This window comes from Schistocerca cancellata, unplaced genomic scaffold (assembly GCF_023864275.1).
Source record: "Schistocerca cancellata isolate TAMUIC-IGC-003103 unplaced genomic scaffold, iqSchCanc2.1 HiC_scaffold_718, whole genome shotgun sequence".
Classification (NCBI taxonomy): domain Eukaryota; kingdom Metazoa; phylum Arthropoda; class Insecta; order Orthoptera; family Acrididae; genus Schistocerca; species Schistocerca cancellata.
Genome location: NW_026046729.1, coordinates 14,995,016 through 15,009,771, shown reverse-complemented (window position 1 = coordinate 15,009,771; position 14,756 = coordinate 14,995,016). Strand labels below are relative to the sequence as shown.

The window sequence follows — 14,756 nt, the reverse complement described above, 5'->3', positions numbered from 1 at the left end:
CCGAAATGAACGTTGGAAAGATATGTGCGTAAAGCTACGAATAATACTGACTATATAATTGACAAATCAGATGGGAAATTTAAAAAGGTGTTAGCTGCAGAACAAGAACATGAGCTGGTAACATATCTCAAGTCAATAGTAAGCAGACTTTTGGGCCTAACAATGAAATATCTCAGATTACTAGCCTATCAACTAGCCGAATGAAATGGCTTACCACACAGATTTGTCAAACAAACTTGTCTAGCTGGACAGGACTGGGTTAAAGGATTTATTACGAGACATCCTACACCGTCTATTCGCAAGCGAGAAAATACTTCCGGTGCTCGAGCAATGGGATTCAACAAAGTAGCAGTTTCACAGTTTAACTTTGTTCTCAATAATATTATTGCTGCGCGGGATTCGCCGAGCTGTCTCAGGCGCTGCAGTCATGGACTGTGCGGCTGGTGCCGGAGGAGGTTCGTGTCCTCCTTCGGGCATGGGTGTGAGTGTTTGTCCTTAGGATAATTTAGGTTAAGTGGTGTGTAAGCTTAGGGACTGATGACCTTAGCAGTTAAGTCCCATAAAATTTCACACAGATTTTTGAATAATGTTATTGCAAAGGACAAGCTGACTGCTGACAAAATATTCAACTGTGATGAAAGCGGCTTGACAGATAATCCTAAAAGTCAGTCTAAAATAATAGCACTTAAGGGAAAAATGCAAGTAGGAGTGGTAACATCTTCATAACGTGGAGAAACCGTTACAGCAGTCATCTGCATGTCTGCATCTGGGTTATACATGCCGCCCATGCTTATCTTTCCAAGGAAGTAGAAGAAACAAGAATTTGAGCTGGGATTGTCTCCAGTAGGCTGGTCTGAAGTTCACCCCTCGGAGTGGATCACTAGCGAATTATTTCTAGTGCGGTTTAGAAAGTTTGTGGGATTTCCTAAGGTCACGAATCACACTAAAAACCTGGAGCTGCTTGATATGGATAGAGTGTCTACTGAACCTGCCACTAATGGACATACGACTAAGATTTACCAAAGCTCAATCATTGACCCCCAGCCTGGATGTTCATGGATGCCAGACTCTCCCAACCAGCTACGTTCGCCGAACAACTCAGCTTTCCAGATATCGCTCGAGGCTGTCATTCCAATCCCACTAATCTGTGAAAATATTCGCTGGACATACTGTGTTGGGCTATTGAGCAGTGATTAATTTAAGCTAGCCACAATATACGCTTACCAGGTTAGCGGCGTATTTAAAGACAAGCCTCGAGCAAGAACCCTGGTCTGAAGGTAATGGAACCAGTAATAATTTACAACTAACTACAGCATTGAAATCAACTGATTACAGGTTGACCATTACCGATGTGGCGTACGGTGATAGACTGAACACTTAGCTGAAATCCAAGTATAATGCTGAGGGGCGAAACGTCCAGCCCAAAGCATGTTTAGCGCTAACACCTAGCCTGAGAACAAAACAACCATGAAACAACAGGATGATATTGCAGCTTTCAGTACAAATGCCAGAGCCCGGATATAGCTTAAACCCAAGAAGGGACTAAAGCACACTAGTTGCTTGCTCAATTACAGTTTCCAAAACTATCAAAACTAGCAGGATTCCCTTACACGGCAGACGTGCCAACACTTCCGTTCATACCCCAGAATCAACTAGCGCACCATAAATCATTGACACATTTCAGATAACAATTTAAAACAACATACTAAAATACCTTTGTTTACCACAAGCCATAATTAGTTAACAGGTTAGGCTCTGCTATTGATGCCACGCAAATGAGGTAGCAAGTTAAGGTCTACAGTTCTACTTTGCCATTTAACACGCGTCGTGACGAGGAAAGAAAGAATCCAGCTAATTAACAGAAAGTCACTACTTGGGCTCAGTATTTGACGATTCGCTTAAAATCAACAGACAAAGGTGAGAGCCAAGTTTACACTCGCAAGCAGCCCAGGCAGAACACGAGCATAAGGTGGCCATTAGATAAACTGCTCCTCGTTCAATCATTTACACACCAACTAAACAATAATCTCCGCCGAATTACTGCAGACGCCGGAAACTCCAGTTGCTTGCAAATGACGCAAATAATGGTCAAAACGTCTTACTTTAAGTCCAATGACATCCGTTAGACAGGAGTTTCTATGGACAACCAGGCCTCATCCCTTTGGATCCACCTGCGACGAAGACAGTAAAGCTGCTATAACGGCTTTAACGATGCATCACACTTGACGCGAGTGATGCAGAACTATCAAAAAAACAATGTGGCCCCCTGAACGCTCCCAGACGTCTGCAACCAGAGTTCCTTCTCCAGACCGACGCACCGACCGAACACTCCTGACTCGGCCCGTTGATCTTACCACCTTTTGTGGGCTATGAAGAAATCTCCGCGCGGACATCACTTCGTGTAGTCCAGAAACTGCGAGCAGTTTCGCTGTGCTGGGTGCGACAGGCTCCAAAAACGTGTTTCGACGAGGGCCTACAAAAGTTACGACATCGCTGAGACAAATTCGTGCACCCTCATGGAAATTATGTTGAGAAAGTGCATGTATCTGCAAAGGCACGAAAGTGACCAGCACTCGATAGAAAAATACCGATTACATTAGTATCTATCAATACAGGCAAACAGTAAAAATCTTGCCGTTCAAAATAATTTTAGCTTTACAGTAATAAGGAGTGCACAAAACAACAGACACCTATATCATTAAAAACTACAGAAGCTTAAGGGAATGACTGATATATCGAGTCTTAATTTCAGGTTAAAACAGTCACGAAAAAACTAACTAGAAGTGACACACAAAAGCCTTAAAGCTAATACAAATCCAGTTAACCAATAAGAGATAACAGAAAATACATGCGTAAGTGGCTGCACTCGCAGGAATTCGTTAGAGGTGCTTGTAATATCCCTCCGTCGGAACAAAAAAACAAAATAAACTATTTCTTAAAGCAATACGGCGCTATCAAATTATAATGGGTTTGCTGATCCGAAATGAGTAAGAAAGTATTTATTGTAATAATTTAACTTCCATTTTAGTACGTGAACTACAACATGGTAAGTTTCATTATAATTGTTATAATGATCAAACAGAACATTTTGATTGCCTAGCTAATAGTCAGTATGTCTACCTTTGGCACAGATAAAAACCGCAACGCGTTCACACTACAGATATTTTATATTTGCGTATTTACTACGTAAATATAAAATACACTCCTGGAAATGGAAAAAAGAACACATTGACACCGGTGTGTCAGACCCACCATACTTGCTCCGGACACTGCGAGAGGGCTGTACAAGCAATGATCACACGCACGGCACAGCGGACACACCAGGAACCGCGGTGTTGGCCGTCGAATGGCGCTAGCTGCGCAGCATTTGTGCACCGCCGCCGTCAGTGTCAGCCAGTTTGCCGTGGCATACGGAGCTCCATCGCAGTCTTTAACACTGGTAGCATGCCGCGACAGCGTGGACGTGAACCGTATGTGCAGTTGACGGACTTTGAGCGAGGGCATATAGTGGGCATGCGGGAGGCCGGGTGGACGTACCGCCGAATTGCTCAACACGTGGGGCGTGAGGTCTCCACAGTACATCGATGTTGTCGCCAGTGGTCGGCGGAAGGTGCACGTGCCCGTCGACCTGGGACCGGACCGCAGCGACGCACGGATGCACGCCAAGACCGTAGGATCCTACGCAGTGCCGTAGGGGACCGCACCGCCACTTCCCAGCAAATTAGGGACACTGTTGCTCCTGGGGTATCGGCGAGGACCATTCGCAACCGTCTCCATGAAGCTGGGCTACGGTCCCGCACACCGTTAGGCCGTCTTCCGCTCACGCCCCAACATCGTGCAGCCCGCCTCCAGTGGTGTCGCGACAGGCGTGAATGGAGGGACGAATGGAGACATGTCGTCTTCAGCGATGAGAGTCGCTTCTGCCTTGATGCCAATGATGGTCGTATGCGTGTTTGGCGCCGTGCAGGTGAGCGCCACAATCAGGACTGCATACGACCGAGGCACACAGGGCCAACACCCGGCATCATGGTGTGGGGAGCGATCTCCTACACTGGCCGTACACCACTGGTGATCGTCGAGGGGACACTGAATAGTGCACGGTACATCCAAACCGTCATCGAACCCATCGTTCTACCATTCCTAGACCGGCAAGGGAACTTGCTGTTTCAACAGGACAATGCACGTCCGCATGTATCCCGTGCCACCCAACGTGCTCTAGAGGGTGTAAGGCAACTACCCTGGCCAGCAAGATCTCCGGATCTGTCCCACATTGAGCATGTTTGGGACTGGATGAAGCGTCGTCTCACGCGGTCTGCACGTCCAGCACGAACGCTGGTCCAACTGAGGCGCCAGGTGGAAATGGCATGGCAAGCCGTTCCACAGGACTACATCCAGCATCTCTACGATCGTCTCCATGGGAGAATAGCAGCCTGCATTGCTGCGAAAGGTGGATATACACTGTACTAGTGCCGACATTGTGCATGCTCTGTTGCCTGTGTCTATGTGCCTGTGGTTCTGTCAGTGTGATCATGTGATGTATCTGACCCCAGGAATGTGTCAATAAAGTTTCCCCTTCCTGGGACAATGAATTCACGGTGTTCTTATTTCAATTTCCAGGAGTGTATATATGCTTCGAACCAGCATGTATATATTTGTAATATTACATCAAAATATTGCTACACTGTATACAACACCACAGAAACGACGTCAAATGGATTTTCTACAATTTTGCGTGAAATATAACGAGATCAGTCACCAGCTACAGTCACACCAGGTATTGTATGTACGTCACGAGAACGTACGCGAGATTAAACATGGAAATAATCTGAAAAAGCTGTCGTAATAATAAGTAGATGTTTTACACGGTGATGCTGGAACCTCACTTACAGTGCACCGATAAGTGGTGCAAAACCGGTCGCAGATTTAATAAAAATCATCCATACAGCAAGTGCAGAATTTTTCTTTGAAAAAATGTCGAAGTACGGCTGTGGTTGCCCGCCCTACAAAACATGTTACTTACAATGTCCTTCCGAGACATATATCTCAGTGCAGGCCCAATCATCAAGAAGGTAATCCGGTTATTTTCAATATTTCTATCTATCACTGTTGTAATTGATGCCACGATCAGGGAGTTGTTAATTTATATTGTTTTAGTCATTTATTGTTATCTTATTTATTCCAAGAGCTTTTCTATGTGAAGGTTTTCCTGTAATGTTAGGAGTTTTCTGTTGTGACTGTCGATTCTAATAATATTCATATCCTGTCCCATTTCATATTACTCATGCCCGTGCTTTCTTAAGTGTTTAGTAAAGATGAAAGTGTTATTTCAATATGGCTTGGTTCTTATATGTTTGTAGCATTTTGAAATTTTTGTCATCGTCTTTATGACGTTATGGGTACTGTGTACTGGACTCCGAAAGAGTTCCCCACTTTTCGTGAAAAGATCGCAACCTTTTCGCACTTGGCATAGTCAGTCACTGAATTGTAGGACTAAATACAAGCTTTCATTCTCAGAAACAACTCTGAAGTCAGGCGAAACACCAAAGTATAATGGCTTGCAAAACCTAACGACGAAAGTAGTTTTCGCGTAATGTTTCACTGCCAGGCAACATAGCTTTCACTCAAAGACAGTAACTAAGCCGGTGTAACCGCCATTTGTGATGGTCCCCAGGAAAATGTAAATGCGAGGTTTGATTTTTTTTAGGATATGCGGTAACCAGGGATATCGGTGCAATTTTTGAATTGGGCTGCTTGCTGGCCATAACGTTGGTACGGAGTTCTTGCAGTAGACGTTCCGTTCCTCCACCAGGTAGCCAGGGAGGTTAACAGCTGGTGGATGGCCGTTGTTTCATGTGGACGTGCTACATTACGTCCCAAATGGTTCAAATGGCTCTGAGCTCTATGGGACTTGACTTAAACCTAACTAACCTAAGGACATCAAACACATCCATGCCCCAAGCAGGAGTCCAACCTGCAACCGTAGCAACAGCGTGCTTCCGGACTGAATCGCCTAGAACTGCTCGGTCACAGAGCCCGGCCAATAGGTCTCCCCTGCGCATGTAACGCGTGCTGGGTTGGATTTAAGTCTACGAAACGGGCTGCCCAGTCCATTCACCAAATATCCTCTCGTTGTAAGAGCTCCTCTACCTGTGCTCTTTAATGCTGTCGTGCATTGTCATCATAAACATGAAGTTAATGCCGAATGCGTCCCCAAAAACTTGCACATGAAGACGTTCAATGCCACAATAACGTTGACAATCGAGTGTGCCGATTTCAGAGATTTTGATGTATGTTCGCCCTTGTAACATTACCCCTCATCACTCCATAACGCGTGGACCATCAAAAGAAATCGGTTCGACAATGCTCCTGGGTACATTAACTGTTTCCACATCTCGCCATATGAGCATAAGTCCAGAACCATGAGTCATACTGAATGTGCTCTCATCCGATTAGACCGCACTCCTTGTTGGCCTAGTCCCTTCTGTTCGGCACCATAAAAAACGGCGCTGCTGATGTGTTCGTCTTCGTCGTGGGGCAATGAGAGCAGTCCTATACAGTCTCCATGCCATTGTGAAGGTTCAAATGGTTCAGAGCGGTATGGGACTCAACATCTTAGATTATCAGTCCCCTAGAACTTAGAACTACTTAAACCTAACTAACCTAAGGACAACACACACATCCATGCCCGAGGTAGGATTCGAACCTGCGACCGTAGCGGTCGCGCGGTTCCAGACTGAAGCGCCTAGAACCGCTTGGCCACACCGGCCGGCACTTGTTACACAATGTACCGGTGGTCTGTTGCTGTAGTTGACTGAGGTTATTGATCACCTGCTCTTTGCCCAGCAGTGCCTGTGGTTCGGAATACGCCCCATACACGTGAAACAATGCTGTACACAACAGAAAATTCCTATGCTGCACACGTCACACTTCGTCCTTCTTTCACTTTCACGATAACTCTTCTCAGTGCGAAGTTCAATAAAATGTTCAAATGTTTGTGAAATCTTCTGGGACTTAACTGCTAAGGTCATCAGTCCTTAAGCTTACACACTTTTTTTTTGGTCATCAGTCTACTGACTGGTTTGATGCGGCCCGCCACGAATTCCTTTCCTGTGCTAACCTCTTCATCTCAGGATAGCACTTGCAACCTACGTCCTCAATTATTTGCTTGACGTATTCCAATCTCTGTCTTCCTCTAGAGTTTTTGTCCTCTGCAGCTCCCTCTAGTACCATGGAAGTCATTCCCTCATGTCTTAGCAGATGTCCTCTCATCCTGTCCCTTCTCCTTATCAGTGTTTTCCACATATTCCTTTCCTCTCCGATTCTGCGTAGAACCTCCTCATTCCTTACCTTATCAGTCCACCTAATTTTCAACATTCGTCTATAGCATCACATCTCAAATGCTTCGATTCTCTTCTGTTCCGGTTTTCCCACAGCCCATGTTTCACTACAATACAATGCTGTCCTCCAGACGTGCATCCTCAGAAATTTCTTCCTCAAATTAAGGCCGGTATTTGATATTAGTAGACTTCTCTTGGCTAGAAATGCCTTGTAACTACTCAACCCAAATTATCCTAAGGACAAACACACACATCCATGTCCGGGGGGGGGGGGGGGGGGGGGGACTCGAACCTCCGCCGGTACCAGCCGCACAGTCCATGACTGCAGCGCATTAGGCCGCTCGGCTGAACTCGTGCGGCTCAGTGCGAAGTCATCCAGATGTTACCTTCGGGCCATGTCTTAATGAAGAACACCACCACACTGTGCAGTAAATTCTCGCTGATTGGTACACACAGACTCTCCACCTGTATCTTCCAATGGCTCGCAGGTTTAAAGCGTACAGAAATCCACTGACAGGACAAGAATCGCATTGACGCAGCCAAGTATTCAGAATGTAAACCAAAACAATTAACGGCGCACAAGCCTGTGACCGTATAGCTGACAAGTGCTGTAGAACCACTGTGTTTGCCCTTGCAGCGTGAAGACGGACATGGGACCCGGCATGGCGACCAGCCGGCTGTACATCGCCAACGCGAACCGCCGCGACTCCGGCAACTACACGTGCGCCCTGGCTGCCGTCGCCAGCACCACCGTCTTCGTCTACGTCATCAGTGGTGAGTTGGGTGCCGCAGGTGTTGGCTACCGTTCTGAAACTACAGTGTATTTGTCTATCTATATCCGAATCCCGCTCCAGCTACCGCCGGGTCTGGGTGCTGACGAGCCCTCTCCATTTGGCTCGGTCCTCCCACCACTTTTCTTCCTCCACTTGCTGCCAGGTCACACCTCTCCTTTCAACAGATATTCTCACTCCCATTTTCCACCGTGTTCTTGGGCGCCCTCTAGGTCGTTTCCCATCCATCTTTAGTTCTTCCATGATTTTGGGGAGTCTCTGCCCATGCATCCTCTTAACATGCCCATACCATCTTAATCTCGTTCTTTCAATTTCTTCTCTCATACTTTCTTGTTTGGGGTCCTTTCTAATCTCTACATTCCTTACTCTGTCCATTCTTGTTTTTCCCTTAACTGCTCTGAGAAATTTCATTTCCCCTGCTTGCAGTCTGCTCCAGTCCCTTTCTTTCATTGTCCATGTTTCTCCACCATAGGTGACAATAGGGAAGTAATAATTCTTATACATCAGGAGTTTTGCTCTTTCTGAAACTTCATTATTCCAAATCAGATGTTTTATTGTTTGGTAGAAATTGCCTCCCTTCTGTAACCTCCTATTAATTTCGTTAGTTATTCTTCCATCCCTAGATATTTCACTCCCTAAATAAGTGAAACTTTCTACCACTTTGAGGGGTTCTCCATTCAAGGTAATATTTCCATTGATACCTCTCTCTCTTCCAAATACCATTACTTCACTCTTATCTTTATTTATTCTTAATCCATACCTTTTCATTATTTCCTTCCACGCATCAAGCTGTAACTGTACATCTACCTCTTTATCACCCCATATTACCATATCATCTGCAAAAATCATCTTTTTGTCTTTTTCTTTTGCTATATCTTTAACTGCCCTATTCATTCCCTCCATCACAACATTAAAAAGCGCAGGAGATAGAATACTTCCTTGCTTAAGTCCTTGTCTTATTTCGAAGTATTCAGTGTTCCCCAATGGTGTTCTAATTCTACAATTGTGGCCTCTGTACATTGTCTTTATAACATTAATGTATCCATCTTCTATATCTATCTTCTTCAGTTCTTCCCAGAGTCTTTCCCTGTCAACTGAGTCATATGCCTTTTCTATGTCTATAAAAACCATTATGACCCTTTTGTTATACTCCCAACTTTTTTCCATCAGTTGACGGATAGAAAATATCAGGTCGATTGTGCTCCTTCCTTTCCTAAACCCATGCTGTTCTTCACTCAGCTCCTTTTCTATCTTTTCACTTATTCGATTTAGTAAAATTCTTTCAAAAATCTTGGCTGTATGACTCATGAGGGTTCTCCTGGCGAGAACTACAGTGTATTTGTACTGGAACAAAAAACTGCGCGGTCACTCACAGCAAGGTGCTGTATTCCCGAAACAGGAAAAGTAACTCTTGTCATACATACGTAGGGAAAACAGACAGTAGCAAATGACAACATCTATCACAGACATGTAATGTTCCATCTGACTCGATAACTTGTACAGTAATGTAATACAGCTCTAGTTGTTGTCTAATCATATTTGCCTGAAGCGATAAGTGCTTATGAATTGTCACCAGAGAATGAAATCTCTGTCTTTTTATGATTAATGGCATGGTAGTATAAGCAGAAATTTTGCAATTTTTTCCTTGTCTATTTTGGATCTTCGTGTAACCTTTAACCATGTAGCTTTACACTGTAGAGCATACTTTGGTCAGCACTGTAGATACTCTGGTAGTAGGAAACGGAAAATGTCTATTTGCACAGTACTCTACACACTGCTTTGAGCATTTGTCTTTTTCGTAACGTATCTGACATGTTTCGCGTGCTACCATTGCCTGATGATGGCAGTAGCAGAAGCATGACAGTATATAACAAATAAATAAGCACACTAGACAATCTAAACAGCAGTGTTCGGTGAAGTTCATAATGATAGTGGACTTATTCGAGGCTTTTTTTGTCCTTTCTCAATGGAATCGACCATCTGACAGTGAGCTACGGATTTTACTTAGTAAGGTTTGGAAAGCATAAACATCGCGTTTAAAGACCAGTTTTAGATATTATAAGAATCGGAAATGAAACATGTAGTTAAAAAAGGTCAAAAAAATCATGAGAATTTCCCGAATGTGTTTACACTCACTTGTCGTAGCTGTCACTTATCAGACCAAAACGAGCAAATAACAGTATTATTATTTCTAGTTGATTGCTTAAACTGATAAATCAAAGCAAAGGAAGCCGCGTTTCTTTCTTGTGTTTGAGTGCGGCTTAACTTCGCAGTGACCTGCCATTGGAGATCGGAAAAGTTAATGTCGTAAAGTGATAAGCCACTCCACGGAAACGGAACTCCATTGACGAACTTGATATAAGACGATGTAACGTCAAGTATAGTTAATGACATTATCATAATTGGATGTCTTGCAGTATCCACTTATATAGAGATAACTGCGATTAACTTATCTATATAAATAAAAATGTAAATGTTCGTTTGCTCGAACTCTTAAATCTCAATGACTGCTTTGAAATTTTAACACAACGTTCTATTCAAAAACGCTCCCGTTCTTATATGCCTATTTTTAATTTATATGTTATGTGAACATATATGTAACATATATAGGGGAATCGTTATTACCAATATCCTCGAAAATTTTGTCACAGATTTACTTAAAACTTCTACACATTACTCTAATGGACGTTCGGATGGATACAAGCTACATATTTTTCGATATACATAGTATACACATATTTATAATAAATATAAGAATCAAACTTTGTTGCCAAACAGCAAAGTGTTATTTGTGCTTTATCGGCTTATGATTAGATTACTATTACATAATCTGAATTTGCAGTAATGATTAACTAGGTACAGGGTCAGGGATTAGGAGAATGAACAGATAGACCGAAGGTGGGATGCAGCGGATACAGCAAGCATAAAGCAGGAGATGGACAGAGAGTGGGACAGAAGGGGATTGGAAGCGAAGGGGGGGGGAGAAGGAGAAGATGGACTTACCAAAGGGGAGGACGCGATGGGAAGAGACAGAGGGGCCAGGAGGAGAGAGAGAGGGGAGGAGAATACACAAAGCAAGGAGGGAGAAGGTAAACAGTGAGAGAGGAGAGCGAGGGCTAGGAGGAGATGGAGAGAGGCCAGTGGAAAAGATCGTCAGTGTGAGGAGGGCTGTGGTGACTGACAGAGAGAGGGAAGAAGGAGGAGATGGATGAAGAGAGGAAGGAGGCTGAGATGGATGGAGATGGTTGGAGATGGGGGTGAGTAATTACTATATGTATTAGAAACTTGTGATTTCTCTTTTCTTTCTTTTACATTCGTCCATACCGAGCCACAACAACGCGTGACCGGGAACAGCTAATATTATAATAAACTAACCGGTAATAATATACTGGAGAAGTGGGACTACATTGTCACCTGGTGGGACCGACCATCCTAGAGCTAGCAGGCATGGCCACATCAAGTTGACTGTACCCGTTATCAGACTTGGTGGCCTGGCCCAGTCTAGCCTTAATTTTCGGTTAGGTCAGTTTGATGGGATTGCTTTAGATTCAGACGTTTCTCTCTAGGTCCATTTGCTTATGCTTGATCACTCGAGAAGGTTTTATGTAAGGGGTTGTTCCACACATGTAAATAGCCGCTTTCCACGCTAGCCTGTCTTAACACAAGTATCTTCATCTCTGTGTAACTACAGCAGTCTACAATAGCTTGAAGGTCATTACTGTAGTTCAGCCTTGAGGTCCCTCTACATTTCTCACCCCCCACATTTCACTTAGTAAGCACATTATGTCTCCAATTTTGCCCTATGAACCAATTCTTTCTTTCAGTCAAGTTTTACCTCGGTCTTTTCTCGGCAATTAACTTCAGTACCTCGCTACTTGAGTTTCGATCTACTCATCCAATCTTCAGCATTTTTCTGTAGCACAACATTTCAAAATGTTCCATTCCTTTCTAGTCTGTCCCGATTATCATCCACGTTTAACTTCAGTTTAGCGGTACACATCACAAAAAATACTTTCTTAAAGGAATCACTAATACTTACATTTGTAACATTATATGGGAAAAACTTCCTGATGTTCTGAAAAACTATATTTCTTTGGTCACGAACTGGCTTCTGGCTTCTTACGCCATCTTTAGGTGACAACTGAATGTCGAAAAACACAGATACATTGACGTGCGGCTTACACAGGTATCATTTACTCAGAGGGTACAAAAATGATGACGTGTGGAGTGCTTATATGGGGAAATATTACATTTTTCACGCAGAAATATTGACATAACTAAAAGAGGAAAGAAGTATTTTGTGGAGGTACGTTCGACAACTGGTGAAAAATAATTTTGAAAAAAAGTTTCAGTATTAAACAAATTCGATTCGGTACGACGAACAATAACTAAAACATCATGTTATCCAATAGCAGCTATCCATTCTGATCAACATACCATTTGAGTGACAATCCAACGAACTAGCGGGAGTACATGTCACCATACAATGTTATTGGCGTGTGACCAGAGGCGGTTCTTTAGAACATGTACAGCGGCCTTAGTTTACGTAATGTAGTGCAAATAACGACCACTATGTTACAAATTAGCTAACAGATTTTCATTTCAATACAGTAGTTTATAACCCTTCTTTCTTTTCTTTTGTAATATCAAAAATCAACAAGCATATTTGCATATCACTTTGAAATATTCAAGAAATCCAATCTGGAACGTGGTAGCTCATATCTTAGTGGTGAATTGGTCCACCAAAACGTATGCAAAAGATTGTTAATACTTTCACACAACTGTCCTATACGAAACTGTTACATCACTTTAGTATTAAATATATAAAAACTAAAAAAAAATTGTTGAAGATCACTTTCATAAAATAGAGTTACACGCCAATTTGAAATTCGTCAAAAGCTAAAATCTAACAGTCATTCATATCATAGTGGTTAAGTGATTCACTAAATTTTGAATATAAGAGAAATATAAAAGTCCTTACAAACAATTGTTATGAAGATCTGTTAACATGAAAGTAAAATAATGAAGATCAATAGGACAAGGCTGATTTAACCAGAGACATTTAACAAAACTTAAAATTTCATGAATAAATGTATGATGTAGCTCCAACTGCGTTACGCTGTTTGCAGAAAGACAGTAAAACAAACTGTCGTTATACCTGGCATTTAAGTTTGAAAATTGAATAGTGATTCACTTGTTTGGTGGTAAAATAGATATGCCACTTGATAGTACCAACAAAATGGAAGACAAAACTAGTCACTGTTAATAATACGCTATGTTCTCAAATACTATTATGCCAAGTGTTGTCTTTTTAAAGGTAGACCGAAATTCCCTTATTCAATTCCTCCTGTCACGCGACGCCTCGTTCCCAAAAGCACCAGATTATCGAAAAATTCCCAAAACAGGCTGTTCTTCACCAAGACCTGTTCATTGAGCAGGTGAACACCAGATGACCTCAGATGAAGGTATATCTACATATTTTCTGGGAGATCGATCAATCTACCTTTCTCAGCCTTGTGCAGCAACTTGACTCTCGATTTCAGAGAGGCGAAGGTGTGTCTCCTTTCAACCAGGTGGACGGCGAAGTTGGATCTCTCAGCTACATGCAGCCTATCGAAAGCTTTGTGTTCACCAAAACTGAACGTAAGTTTTCACCAGTCTGTTCCAGGTAACAGGCTTCTCAATGTGGACATTCCATTCCGTACACACTTGATTCGTGATGCATATTTAATTTATCAACCCCATTAACCAAAACACGCTCACGGCTCTTTGTAGTTGAGAAGGAAACCTTTAGGTTTTGTTTTTGTAAACCGATGCTACCTTTGTATGGTAAGCAAATGCACTTGTTATCTGTATCTTCCATTTTGTTACTACCTATATTTGTCTTGCATCTTGGCATTTTTTACAATCCTTATCTAAATGTTATCTTACGTAATGAAGGCGTAGTTGTTCGCCTTGGCAATATGTCGAATAGTGCCTAATCGTTTTTCGCGTTCAGCAGGTGAGGGAGGCAGCTTGAGAAGACAGTTAACAGAAAATGAAAAGAAGGCATTATTATTCTGGTTCTGGTGATTTGAATGGTGGTCAGTAAAAATAATTGCAGAAATATTTTTTCTCAAAACCCCGAATTCGTGTTTCCCATTATCATTCCTGAAATGTAAGTCTAAGAAGTTAACGGAAGAATTGGTTTCCATTTCGCAAGTGAATTTGACTTTTTATGCAGTTCATTGAATCTGTCAACAAATGTATGAATTACAACATCGTTATCATTAACCAGCACCAGTGTGTCATCACCGTATCTAAAGTACAGTATTTCCACTGCCAGATGTAGACTTTCATTTAAAAAAACGTCTTTTCGAGATAGCTGATGAATATGTCGGCCAGCAAGCCGGATATGGAGCTTCCCATGCTAAGCCCGTCATTGTGAAGATACATTTATCCATTATATTTCAGTCATTTAACTTCAAACCTAGCAACAACAAATCAATAAATTTGTTAATTTCATCATTCGACAGCCTACTCTGAGAGCACAAATTTTCCTTAATGATTCCAATAGTATTGGTAACGGTACCTCTGAATAAAGGTTCACTATATCTAAAGATATAGTTTGAGTGTTGCCAATGTTCTT

The 14,756-nt window shown here is 42.6% G+C and overlaps 1 protein-coding gene across 1 annotated transcript in view; it reads left to right on the top strand.

Moving 5' to 3' along the window:
* The window catches only part of LOC126141542 (irregular chiasm C-roughest protein-like), a 501,974-nt gene that overhangs the window by 474,470 nt on the left and 12,748 nt on the right, over positions 1 to 14,756 (top strand). The window contains exon 6 of the mRNA XM_049915255.1: positions 7,975 to 8,111. Within this exon, the coding sequence (XP_049771212.1) occupies positions 7,975 to 8,111 (137 nt within the window). The remainder of the gene's footprint in view (positions 1 to 7,974; positions 8,112 to 14,756) is intronic.